Here is a 13,860-nt window from a genome sequence, read left to right as displayed (position 1 = left end):
GAACAATTTTTAAATTATGGAAACCATTCAGCTCATCTACTATTTCAGGGTTTTCAAAAAGAAAGAAAGAAATTAAGACAATGTCTCATTTAGCCTCAACTGGCCTTGACTCTACCATACTGCCTCACGCCCTCTAGAGGCAGCAATTTCAGGAAGAAGTAACCACACATCCTCCAGTGTTTTCTTTATGTATCACTGCAGGGATTCAACATAGGCCTTTGGCCTCACAATTCGATTTTCTTCCACCCGGCCAGTACCCAACCACTTGAGCCATACCTCCAGTCTGCACTTTGCTGGCTAATTGGAGACTGAGCTCACAAACTTTCCTTCTCCGGCTAGTTTTGAACCTTGATCTTCCAGACTTCAGTTTTCTAAGTAGCTAGAATTATGTGAGCTACCAACATCCAGTTCAAATTTTTGATGCAAAATACATGTTGCATCCTATGGAAGTCTTACCTAGAACTGAGCTCAAGCAAATCTATGGATTTGGTTCTCAGTTCTCCACTTTTTTCATATTCCAGCAGAATTCCTATAAACAAACACAATACAAAAAAGTGAATGATGACAGTGCTATGCCAAAATTTAATATCCTTAAGCTTTGCTCTTTCATCTTGAGCTTTCAGATTTTCCATTTTTCACCATCAATGCAATTGCATAGGGCTCTGAATAAAGGTTAACTTATCCTTAGAAATATTCAACCAGCACTGTCAATTACTCAACAGTTGACAGGTAGAAGGAGGTGGGAGGAGAGACATCCTGGAGTTGACAGTGCTGAGTCCTGGGTTTTCTTGTCTGTCCTAGATGTCTGGAAGACTTGGAAAATTTTATCTTTAGTGAAATCAAGCCCAGAGAGACGAAGGATGCATGTTTTCCCTTATGTGTGGAAACTAAATTTAGCTTGTAAAGTCCTAAGTAAATACAGTGTGTTAACTGAAGTACCATAGATTCAAGGAAGATCTCAAATAGTTTAATTCCTTAGAAAGCCCAAATCAAAGTTCAGCACAATAAATCACCAAGAAGTAAATACTTGAAAGAGTTAGGATGAAGTCAGAGGAACACAGAAGAAGGGAGAAGAGGGAGAAAAATACTGACAAGAGTCTAATCAATGTATATCCTACGAAATTAAGAAGAATGGGGGATGGGGTGGGTGGAGGAATGGGTGGAGAAAAGGATTGATCAAAATATATTGTATTCAGGCCAGGAGTTTAGCCTAGTGGTAGAGTGCTTGCCCAGTATGCACAAAGACCTGAGTTTGGTTCCTTAGTACCACACACATAGAAAAAAAACTGGAAGTGGTGCTGTGCCTCAAGTGGTAGAGCTCTAGCCTTGAAAAAGCCCAAAGACAGTGCACAGGCCCTGAGTTCAAGGCCCAGGACTGGCAAAAAAAAGATATATTGTATTCATAATCTGCTTAGTTAAGTGGCAACTATTTAAAGATAATTTTAAAAAATTAAAGATAATTTTAAACACAGACTGAGAGATAAAGTCTTTTTTGAATAAATATATTTTATTGTTATTCTAAACGTGATGTCCAGAGGGTTACAGCTATACATGAAGTAATGAATACCTGTCGTTTTGAACAGTGTCAACTCTTCCTTCTCTTTCTCTTTTTTCTTCTCACCCCCTCCCACAAGTTGTATAGTTCCTTTTCAACATAGTGTCTAGTGAATATAATTGATGCATTTGTTTACCCTTTGTCTCTCCATTTCTGTGCCAAGGCCTCCTTATGGCGCCTCAGGACAGACAAAGGTACAAGACAAATGGTATAGAAAACAAAAATGGCAACAAAGAAAACAGAAACCTTGTTTCCATTTCTTGGAGTTAATTTTGATAAATATTATTTTCTCTGATCACGTGCACATAGCTAGCTACTGCACTTTTGTGTTCCTTTTCTAAGAATATGCTGCTTTGGTCTCACTATACAAATTTTAGAAGACCTGTATAATTCATCATGTCCCAGTGTACATTTTGTCTTTTACCAAAAAAAAAGCAGGGGGAGATTAGGAGGAGGAGAAAGAGGAAAGAGAACTTAGGTAACTTTATATTAAGCACTAAGCATTTGACTTTCTAGTAAATAAACTGTAATGACAGTACACTGTTTTGTTTAGGGGAACTTTATTATCAGTTCCCAACAGTCACAGTAGTAAGAAACTCCCAGCTATCCTTCTTTCCCCAAAATTTATATTTTGTGGTCTACTTACCAGGCATCTTATTTACTAGAGTTCTGAAGACTGGACTAACAGGTCCTAAGGGATGTTATGTGTTATGATCAGTAGAAAAAGCAAATAAATGTTCATAGGAAATTGGTCAATCGTAAGCAACACATCATTCACCATTTCAGAACTTAGATGATTCCATTTTCTACTCAGGAATGGAAGTAAGAAAAGAGCCTGGCTTTTAGACACTTCGTGCACCTGAGACCCTTCTACTGCCAAGTCTTCAGAATACTCGAGAACATGAGATCTAGCTGTGGTATGCCAACGGAGTGCCAGGTACCCAAGCTCTATCCCTAATCAACTGCCGGTCGGAATGTATCTGTCTGCTCTGACTCACCTGTAAAATTATTAAATCTTTCCGATCTTAAGCTCAGCGATGAGAATTGAACATTTTAATCTAAAAGTCACAAGTCAAGAAAGCTTGCTCCCTGTGACGGGCAGACCAGAAGGGGAAGCTAAGCAAACAGACGAACAGGATCCTAGGTGGAAGACCTTCATCAACTATAGCATCTGATCCGCCAGGGCTGCCCAAGTTCCCATGCAGTCCCTGGGCTCCACCATGAAGCAGAGGCCGGGGCAGTGCTCCAGACCTCCTCAGCTACTGCTCAGAAACCAAGTTCGGTTCCCAGCACAGTCTCACAACTTCCCATGCCTCCCCACACCTGGATCACTGGAGAACTCCCTCCTGCCAAATGAGAAGTCCTACGATGTGCCAGCTCCCATTTCCACACCAGGCGCCAGAGCTGGCTCAGTAAGGCCTATATCCCTCACCTTCTTTCCATTGGTTTACACAAACCCAGAGGTGAGCCTGGCCATGCAGCAACAGCCCCTCAGTACAGTCTGCCCTCCCTCCCATAGCAGCTGTGGGAATTAAACAGAAGCTGGCAGCACCAGAAACATCACCCCAAGGTCTAGGTGGTGACGTGTTTCAGCATACAACATCAAACATGAATCAAATGTAAATACCATTCTCAGTTGCTGTCATCAGAAAACTCTTCTACTTGGGCAAGCTACAGACATCCATACAAGATATAGTTTTCTTTTTTTTTTAATTCAAAAGCTCATGTTTTATCACTGGCATGAAATGTTGATGGTTTTACTGGAAACTTTCAAGCTTACTGGGCTCTTAGTCAAGAAAATACCTGCTGAAAAATAATTGCTTATCTGATTCTTTCAAGTAAAGAGGTTCTTCCATGAGAAAATCAAATGGCTAGTTTACTCAACAACAAACACAGTTTCCCTGGGGACTGCAGTGGCCCTTCCCTGCCCATCATCAGAGGTGCCTCTGTCACAGTCCACCTGCTCACCCAGCAGAGCCCAAAGGACACACATGGGATCATGGGATCACGTACCCATATTCCGCTGGTGGAGTTTTCTCTTCCCTAGGGGAATGATTGATGAAGAATACAACCACCATCCTCTGGTTCTGCTGATGCTGCCTTGATGTGTAACAGGGTCCACCCCTTCTCCCCTCGCACTCCTTGGCAAGGTCATTGTGCACATCGGTACAGTGAGAATTCCAATATCACTTGTTACGATGGAAGGACCATTGAGTCATGGCTGGAAGGGTTCAAAGGCCTCAGGACTTCCCTGCACTTGGAGAGTTGATGCAGTCAGCCACATAGCACGTCAGAGGAGAGTGCTATCAGAACCCTGTGTTTGCTTCTCAAAAGCACAGAATCCTTGAAAATGAATGCAGCCAAAAGGTGTGTTGCAATTCAAATCTTCATCTACTGTTGTCATGAGACTCAAAAAATAATGTTTTATAGCTCAATTTTCTCATCTGTAGATAATTTGAAGGTTAAGGTTGAATATTATATACATATACACACACACACACATATATATATATAATTATTTCATGCATAGGGTATCTAAACAGCTATAGCTTATTCAGCATATCTTGTCTGAGGTCTCCTGCTTGGACTATCACAGGTCACTTTGTATCAGTCGAGTTGCATTTGTGTCATTTCTTCTCAGTGAGGCTGTAACAACTATCAGGAGGAAAAAAACTGTGTGCTTCCTTATATTTCCTAGAGGAACGAACACATCTTGGTGATTTACATACAGTTGGCACACATGATTTGGCTGGGATCAAATGTAAGTAACACTGGTCAACCAATTAACATTATACCTTTCCTTCCCCAGCTTCCATCTCTCCCTCATGGTTCCTCTCCCTCCCTGTATCTCCCAGAGTTCTCCAGCTATGCAAGGAGTCCTTGCTAAACGCATCAGCCACCAGGACATGAGTGAACGGTTATCCTCAGGTTGATTAATTCATTTTTCATTCCTTGCCATTTCTACCACATGGGCCTTGGAAAATAATAGCATGATAGATGCTCTTCTTCCTCAAATATTTTCTTCTCCAGGCTTTATGAAGTGTCTCTTTCTCCAGTGACTTTTCCTTCTTCGTTGCTCATAGAGGAGATGTTTGCAGTTTCTGCCTTGTTTCTCTTTAAATTCATCAAGGTCTGAAGTCTCAATTTTCATCAAAGTCTAATAATGAATCTCCAGCCAGGAACTTTCTAGAGCTCTAGCTAGAAGGGGATTGATTGTCCTTCACCTCAAGCCTGTTCAGGATCTTCCTCTATCATCCTTCAACTTATTCTTGGTGTCAGCCCTCGCCACCATACAGTGGCTGGGATACCATCTTAAAGGAAATGCACCGCTGTCGCATCTCATTACCTCATTCATCAAAGCCAGCACAGGGAAGCCAAGAAGGTGCTATGTGATGAAAGTTACCATTTTAGCACAGAAAAATCAATCAAAATATTTTAATGACTTAGGAAACTGCCTGACACCACTTCACAGCTGGACAAAAACTGTAGTCCAGCCCCATTTGACCTGGTTTTGGTTTGCCGGACCCCATCCTGAAATAGCTCTTTTGAATTAAAGACCTGAAGCCACACCCTGGTTTTCCAGTTGAGAAACAAACTTAAAAAGAATAAAGGGAATGTTCTGCTGATGGACAACCACAAAAAGATTCCAATTTGCTTAAAAGCACAAAAGACAGCTTGTGCCACGTCATGCACATTATGTATATTACAGCACATTGCCAGTCCTGAGAAGCTACTGATACACTATTATCGTGTGTTCCATAAATAACTGAAGTGTGTTTAAAAGAACTCATGGCATGCACAAGCATTAACTCAAAATGGATCAAAGACCTCAATGTCAGACCAGAAACCTTGAAACTGCTACATGATAAAGTTGGAGAGACACTGGAACTCATACGCACAGACAAGAAATTCCTGAACAGAATCCCAGGGTCAAAACAGATTGGAGAGAAACTCAATAAATGGGACTACCTAAAAATAAAAAGTTTCTGCACAGAAAAAAGCATAGCCACAAAAGTAAAGAGACAGCCAACCAAATGGGAAAAAATATTTACCAGTAATATATCAGACAAATGCTTAATATCCAGTATCTACAGGGAACTCAAAAAACTAATCTCCCCCAAGCCCAATAAACCAATCACTAAATGGGCAAGGGAACTAAAGAGAGACATCAAAGGAAGAAGTTAAAATGGCAGAAAAGCATATGAGAAAATACTCATCATCCATGGTCATAAAGGAAATGCAATAAAAACAACCCTAAGATACCACCTTACCCCAACAAGAATGGCCAAGATTGTGAACTCAGACAATGACAGATGCTGGAGGGGCTGTGGAGAAAAAGGAACCCTACTGCACTGCTGGTGGGATTGTAAACTAGTTCAGCCATTCTGGAAAGCAGTGTGGAGGTTCCTTAAAGAACTGAAAATAGACCTTCCCTACAATCCTGCCATACCACTCCTGGGCATCTACCCTGAACATCATAACCCAAGATATGATAAGGACACCTGCTCAGCTATGTTCATCTCTGCACTATTCACAATAGCCAGGCAATGTAAACAATCCAGATGCCCTACTGCAGATGAATGGATTCAGAAAATGTGAGATATATATATATATATATATATATATACACACACACAATAGAATTCTACATAGCCAACAGATAAGATAAACTAATGGCATTTGCAGGGAAGTGGACTGGACGAATCTAGAGCGAATCATGTTGAGTGAGACAAGTCAAGACCAAAGGAACAAAAGGCGCATGGACATGGTATTGGAAATATAAGCACAACTACATAGACATAAAAATCTATGACTCTATAATGTTTTATTGCATAGATCAATATGTATCTATTACATACAAACCCTCAGCCTAATTTTAATTATGTTCTAAAATCTAAGTGCCAGTGATTGTATATAGAGATTCCCTTCTTGAATACTTATTTGTTAAATATGTCATTTGAAATATGATGTAAAAATCAATGTTAATAAATTATTTAATTAAAAAAACCTTTTATTAAAAAAAAGAAGTCATGGCATACAAGAGCCTCTGACTGTAAGCCGAAGGGAATCAATGTAAACAAGCAGAGCTGGAGCGAATAGAAGGATCTTGTTCACAGGTGTAGAAAAAAGTCACTGAAGTACTAATTAATTAAAATTAATGAAGCCAGACAGGGTATATAGCAAAGCTCTCAGATATAAATGAAAATTAAAGCATAATATTATAAAATTTCAAATTAACCTATGCCATTTCTATAGTTAATATTTAATTTGAGGAACATGAAATTTTACTCTATGAGTTACTACAATATACTAAAAAGACAATATATGTTCTGTTCTGGTTTAAAATTAGTAACTAGAGTGCAATTACTTGGACACAAATTTTAAAGAAATCTGAAAGGAATGTCAAATTTACAAGGAAAGAATGGATTGTTATACAACAAATATTAGTTGAATTTGTTTTTCTTTTAAATGCTAAACTTCTTACCTTAGAAGGAGACAGAAAAATATATGTGATGAAGTAACAAGATTTATAGGGATATTACACAGTGTATACAATCCTGTCTTCTGATCAATAACACCTAAATCCCTGGATATTTTTTGTTTTGTCTTTGTTTTGTTTCTTTTTTATCCTTAAGTACTTGTAAAAATGAGTTTATGAATATCCTGCAGCAAAGTAATTTATGATCAGTGTGATTCCTTTCAAAATTCTCCCCCTTCCCTCCCCCATCCCTCCCAACACATTCCTTTCCTCATTTTTATTATTTTTGCATGAGATACATTAGATATTTTACTAATTTCCCCCAGGGATAGAAGGATAAAGGGAGTTTAAAAAAACAAAAACAAAAACAGTAAGGTGGGGAGTTTGGCCCAGTGGTAGAGTGTCTGCCTGCATGAAAGCCTGAGTTTGGGGCCGGGAGTTTGGCTTAGTGCTGGAGTGCTTGCCTAGCATGTACAAAGACCCGGGTTTGATTCCTCGGTACCACATACATAGAAAAAAGCTGGAAGTGGTTCTGAAGCTCAAATGGTAGAGTGCTAGCCTTGAGAAAGTCCAAGGACAGTGCTCAGGCCCTGAGCTCAAGCCCAGGACTGGCAAAGAAAGAAAAAAATAGAAATAGTTTTATACCGCACACAATCTATACACACATACAAAAACAATTAGTTGTTGATTGAGGATTTTAGTATTAAAAACTGGATATACAATTTGAATAATTGGATATATTATGTCTTTCTGTTCATAGTTGGCTTTTTAAAAACATGACGTGAAACTCAACAATTAAAATTTAAAATGGATAAGTTCATCTGAAATAAATGTTCCGCTTCAACAAGCAAAGCATACAACAAAGCTAAAGAGAAATGGTAATCAGCAAAAACATCACAACTATCAAAAATAAAGCTTGAAGAACTTAATATAAAGAAATCCAAATGCTGATATGCATGTCTTGTAGCTTTTTAGGGGGTCATTATACCCGAAAGAGGATGAGAGGGTTCTCTTTTCTTCCCTTGTTGATTTTGTAGGACTTTGTCATAACAGTCCCTCTGTAATTAAATATAGTATACAAAGATAAAGAAAATAAGAAAAAAGAAGAGACAGAAAAATAGGGGTGAACATTGTTAGTATATAAAACCTTGAGGAACACAATCTCCACGAGGTTATTTCCAAGTAGAATAGAACACTTTGAAGGATACAGAGTCTACATAAATGCAAATTAAGAACTGATTTCTTTTCTGTGCCTTTAGTGTCTGCATTATATATAAAATCCTTTTATATGCATTATTCATCATCAAGGAAAGTAAGCACTCAATACACATTTGAGTAAATATATGAGATAAGCAACAAATATGTAACTCAATGAATAAATAATATAATAATCCATAACTCAAAGAAGATGGATGGGAAAAAGTACTGGACAACAGAGTAACCTCTAATAGTATAAGGAAAAATAGCAGTAAAAATTAGCAAACGAGTTAACAAAAGTCTGATTGTTTGAGTCACAATTTCTTTATTTCTAAGGAAAATGAGTAATGCTCAAAAGCCTTAGGCTGGCTAAGTCTCTGAACTTAAATGACTGAACAAATGGATACCGAAAATAACGTGCAAAATCTGAAGCATGTACATGTGACCATACACCAAGGCAGTCAAATATCTATTGTTTGTGCAACTACTTAAGCCTCCTGTGTGAGCAAAAGGCTCTGATGGTTGCAAGAAGGAATATAAGTAAGATATAGACCATGATGAGGATACAGGCTTGTCTTCCTTTGGTAACTGTTTCACAGAATACTTCTGTGTTCATCTTCTCTTATTCAAGAGCTATCTTGTAAATGTATTTGTCAAAACACCTAAGTAAGAAGCTGCAATCTCAAATGCTTTATGGTGCATAAAAGGCTCTATTCAGAATTTATCTGTATTCTCTAACTGGATCAACAGATACCTTCAAAGGATTCAAAATGTTGACCAGTTTTATCAATGCTCTGTAGTTCTTTCTCCTCGCTAAACAACTCGTGATCACTCATTTAAAAAAAAAAAGATGGAGATGAGTCCTTTTAATAGCAGTCAGCCCCTGCTGTACACGAAGCACAGAGTTTTGGGATTCGTGAACAGGATCCAAGTTCTGCATGTTATGCATGTTTTGTCAACAGGAATGGAGGTAAGGAGAAGCAAACGCCAGGGAGGCTAACCAAAAACATGTTCCAGGCCTTTATGTCATTCAGAAGGATGAGGGAGGGAAGAAATGAGAAGCTGCTCAAGTGATAGAAGCATAGTGACTACAGGCATGAGTCAGTGGTAAGCAATTTTTTCCTGCTGGCTAATGTCATTGAAACACTCACCTACTATCTAGTGGAATCGTGGGATCTGGCTTATCACACGACACACCAAAGATAGGAATTTAGAAATTAAGTATTTGAATATGCTAAGGACTATGATCTCATAAAATAATCATGAAGGCGCACAGTTGCCAGGCTCAGTGTGAAGTGTTTCTTGTATTGAAGACTGTGTCTGTTGGAGCTGAAATAGAAACGACCTCTCTTACATGACCTGCTTCAGAAAGAGTTTGGACATTCTTAATCCACATTATCTCATCATGTGTGTTTATTCAACAAAGACATGGATGCCAGAAATGAAACATCAACAATACAGGCATGGGGCCGGCCCTCAGATGGATGTTATTCTTGTACAAAAGACTAGGCAAAACTAAATAAGTGAAACATCTTGAGAAGACAGTGGTTTGTAGCATAATATACTCATCCCACTGTGTAGAAAACAGACTAAAGTTAAGCAGGAGTGAGAGAGGAGCTGTAGTCAGCATGGAGTTTCGCAGCACAGGGACATTACTGGGTTACATCTAGTTTGAAACCAAAATGACAAGGCTGTTACTAAACCAGATGTGAAAGAGTGGAGACAAAGATGAGCCCAAAGCTTTGACCCGAGCAAATGGAGAAATCAGGCTACAGCTAGCTGATTAGGGAGTCCACAGAGGCCTCCCTCCCATGTGAGATGCACATTGATGGAGGCATCAGCCTCTAGAATTCATGAGATTTCCCGGAAAACGGGGGCAAACCAGAAAAGTGAGGTACAGGGTCCAAGATCCGGAATGTCCTAATACTACAGAGTTAGAAAGAAGAAGAGGAGCCACAAAGGCAGAGCAGAAGCAGAGTGGGCACCAGACAAGCCAGTGGTGGACAGAGGAATCCTCTGGTGGATGCTGCTCAGGTGAGAATGGTTGGATGGTCACATGGGAAGTGAGGAGGAACTTGTGACAGGAGCATTAAGAGTGCAAGGATGAGGTGATGGAAGACACATCCTCTCACAGAGAGAGGACAATGAGTCACCAGTGAAGGCTGACAGCTTGACAGATCAGAACACACTGGCCCAGGAGAACTTTTCACCCATGGCGACAGTCAGGGGGAGGGCCAGAGGCAAGACAATTGTTATTAGACTATTACACAAACCAGCACTGGCTTATGTGCAAGCAGAGGCTTGAGGAAACTGAGTGTTTAAAGAGATCAGAATTTCCTAGCTACTACTCCTGGCTAGTGGCTTTTCACCTGATTTTATTTGGAATCTTAACAGGGGCTGTCCTTCTACAAAAAGTTAATATTGGAGAAAGTTGCAGCCCAGTTTTCATGACTGAACTGACTTTTTTCATAATCTGCATGTCTCTAAATGCAGTCACTCAACAAACACCTAGAGCGTCCTCTTATCTTAGGATTTTGTCTAGGTGCTAAGGATCTAGCAATAGACAAAGAAGTTTTAGTTCATATGGAGTTTATTCTGTAGATCAGATATGGACAGTTAAGCATAATAGTGTGTCAAAGGATAAGTATAATAAAACAAAAATGGACTAGGAAAAAATCAGGGAGGGATAGATTTAACAGTCTGTAAATAAGAGTACCTCTGGTTTTATGACATTTTCTGATACCAAATAAAGAGAGATCAGGTATTCCAAAACCTCAGGAAAGTTGTGTCCAAAAAGAGATCCTTCTTAGTTCTTGGAAGAAACACATGAAACAAAGAAGTCTAAAATGCAGAAAGGGTGGACTTAGCTCAGCCAGAGCTTTCAGACTGCAGATGTGTCCACCAGAGGAATTCCATTCAGATTGAGGAAGACAGTGGCAACCAGCAAGTCAGTGGACAAGCCACAGAAATAGCCCAGCAAGGGGGAATGGCCATAAGCAGAGAACATTGCATGAGAAGGGTAGCTGGAAGAATGGTAGCTGAGTCAGGAAAATTGCAATGAGGACAGGGACAATCTGATGTGATAAATTCATAGACTGTTCTAGAAGCAGAGCTCACCAAATCTGTTTCTAGAATGATAGCAGAGTGCAAAGGAATTTAAAAGGGCAAATTAAACTACCAAGTTTTCTACTGGAAAAAAAACTGCATGGGTGGTGGTAGCACTTATGAACAGGGAACAGTCTGTAAAACAACAAAATTATGATGGGATGAAAGAAAAGGAATAATAAAGTCTATTGAACATTTCAGTGGAGATGTTAACTAAACCATGGGCTCTTGCTAGGAAAAAAATGAGACATATTCTCCTAATTCTTGTGTGTGTGTGTGTGTGTGTGTGTGTGTGTGTGTGTGTGTGTGTGTACTGGTACTTGAACTCAGGACCTGAATGTGCTCCCTTAACTGTTGTTGTTGTTGTTGTTGTTGTTGTTTTAAGACTCAGCTCCACTTCTCAGTTTTTGGTGGTTAATTGGGCTGGCTTTGAACTACAATGCTGAAATCTTAGCCTCTGAGTAACTGAGGTTACAGGCATGAACCATCAGTACCAGGCCCCCTTAAATTCATTAAGTCCTACCTTCATAAAACTATCTGAATTCATATTTAACTTATTTTCTCCTTTTGAAATCTTTATGTGACCTCCTCATTCAAACTTTTCATAGTGGGCAGACATATTTTTTAGACATCTGTGTTTTTCAGTGGCAAGTTTGGTATCGTTTATTTCATGGTCTTATTATTTCTGAGTTCTCACATAGGAACCAAGCATTCTACCCCTGGTTTTATCCCTGTTAAACTTGGAGAATCACTGGGCATCACGTACTCTCTCAGTGTGGAGGAACTCTCACCCCCAAACACAAGAGGACCAGAACAGCATAACCTACTGTAAAACAATGGCATTTTGTGAGGGTATTCCGTGAGTACTTAATTCAAGGGCTACTGCCTTCTTTAAACTCACCGTGTATTATCAGTCACCATGCAATGTGCTGACTGGGTGACATGCACAGAAAAGGCTACCGGCATTACCTTATAAGCTTTGTGTACTGTCCATTTTCCTTCTCACGCTCCATTAACATAGGCCTCATCCTTCTGGCACATTTCACATTAAGAAAGCAATGCGCTCGCGCTCGCTCTCTCTCTCTCTCTCTCTCGTCTCTCTCTCTCTCTCTCTCTCTCTCTCTCTCTCTCTCCTCCCTCCCTCCCTCCCTCCCTCCCTCCCTCTCCTCTCTCTCTCTCTCTCCTCTCTCTCTCTCTCTCTCTCTCTCCCTCCCTCCCTCCCTCTCCCTCTCTCTCTCTCCCTCCCTCTCTCTTCCTCTCTCTCTTCCTCTCTCTCTTTCTCTCTCTCTCTCTCTCTCTCTCTCTCTCTCTCTCTCTCTCTCTCTCTCTCTCTCTCTCTCTCTCTCTCCCCCCCTCCCTCCCTCCCTCCCCCTCCCTCCCTCCCTCTTCCTCCCTCCTCCCCCTCTCCCTTCCTCCCCTCCCTCTCTCCCCTCTCTCTCTCTTCCTTCTCTCTCTCTGGACTCAACCACCCTCGCTGCAGAATAACCAGGAAGCATGGTATTTAGAAGTTGCTGAAACTTCCTCTAAGTCACTTTACATTTTTGAAGAATAGTGCCCAGCAGGTGAAAGTCTGAGCAGCCTACCTGGGGAAGGCCCGCTGAAGTCACTCACTTGGGAAGGGACCACCCTGGAGGAGGTGGGGAGGGAGAGAGGGACCCAAGGAGGGACCCAGCCCCTCCTCTGCCTCAGATCATCACAGCTTTGGGGATCCGGGACCCTCCATGTGGGCCACCTTACCTGGCGGGTAATATCTGAGCAGGAGGCTCTTGAGCTTCATTTTCTTCCCTTCAGATACCACGTTGATTGGCTTCGTAGCCACGGAAACGGCCAAACAGCCACTGGCTACTGCAGCGCGCATGCGCAGGGCCCCTACCAGTTTCCCAAGCTCCTGGTGCTGGCAGCCTGCCTGGAGGCCCCAAAGTCAGCGGGGATGGTAAGAGTCCTCCTTAAAGTCCTCAAATTCGTTCGCTTATTTTACTTCCCCCTTTAAAAGGTAATTTGAAAGGAAAAATATCTTATTGATGGGAAGCATTATACTTTCATGCAATTTTTGGAAAAGCAGATTAAAGTATATGGAATTTTTTTAAAGCTATTAAATTGCTATACTTTCGCCTGCTTAACATTCCGAACTTTCCCCTTCCTTTATTTAAAAAATAGGCAGGAAGGGGTCGGGTGTGTGGCCTAGTGGTAGAGTGCTTGCCATAGGAAAAAAAAAAAACTGGAAGTGGTGCTGTGACTCAAGTGGCAGACCGCTGGCCTTGAGAAAAAAGTCCAAGGACAGTACTCAGGCCCTGAGTTTAAGCCCCAGGACTGGCAAAAAAAAAAAAAAAATTAGGCAGGAAAAACAAAGTATTTCAGATTTTCAGTCATCTGACTGAGCCTTTTTATAGTGGATATACTTAGGAGACAAGAAAGATCACTGAACCAGAAAAGCCCTGGCTGCTAAGTAAGTGACACAATCAAGTCTGACAGGAAGGTGCAACACATAAAAACCATTTCACCACAAAGCTAAGAGCCACCCCAG

General features: G+C 40.6%; 1 protein-coding gene across 1 annotated transcript in view; it reads right to left on the bottom strand.

Moving 5' to 3' along the window:
• Daw1 (dynein assembly factor with WD repeats 1) overlaps positions 1-13,167 on the bottom strand; it is a 37,367-nt gene extending 24,200 nt beyond the window's left edge. The window contains exons 1-2 of the mRNA XM_090354951.1: positions 13,074-13,167; positions 457-529 (exon numbers count right to left, since the gene is read on the bottom strand). Coding sequence (XP_090211077.1) covers positions 457-529; positions 13,074-13,113 — 113 coding nt within the window. The 5' untranslated portion in view covers positions 13,114-13,167. The remainder of the gene's footprint in view (positions 1-456; positions 530-13,073) is intronic.
• Positions 13,168-13,860: the final 693 nt, after the last annotated feature.

This window comes from Megascapheus bottae, chromosome 21 (assembly GCF_031878675.1).
Source record: "Megascapheus bottae isolate mThoBot1 chromosome 21, mThoBot2.hap1, whole genome shotgun sequence".
Lineage (NCBI taxonomy): Eukaryota > Metazoa > Chordata > Mammalia > Rodentia > Geomyidae > Megascapheus > Megascapheus bottae.
Note: the sequence above shows the minus strand (reverse complement) of the source record. Positions and strands in the feature narration are given on the sequence as shown.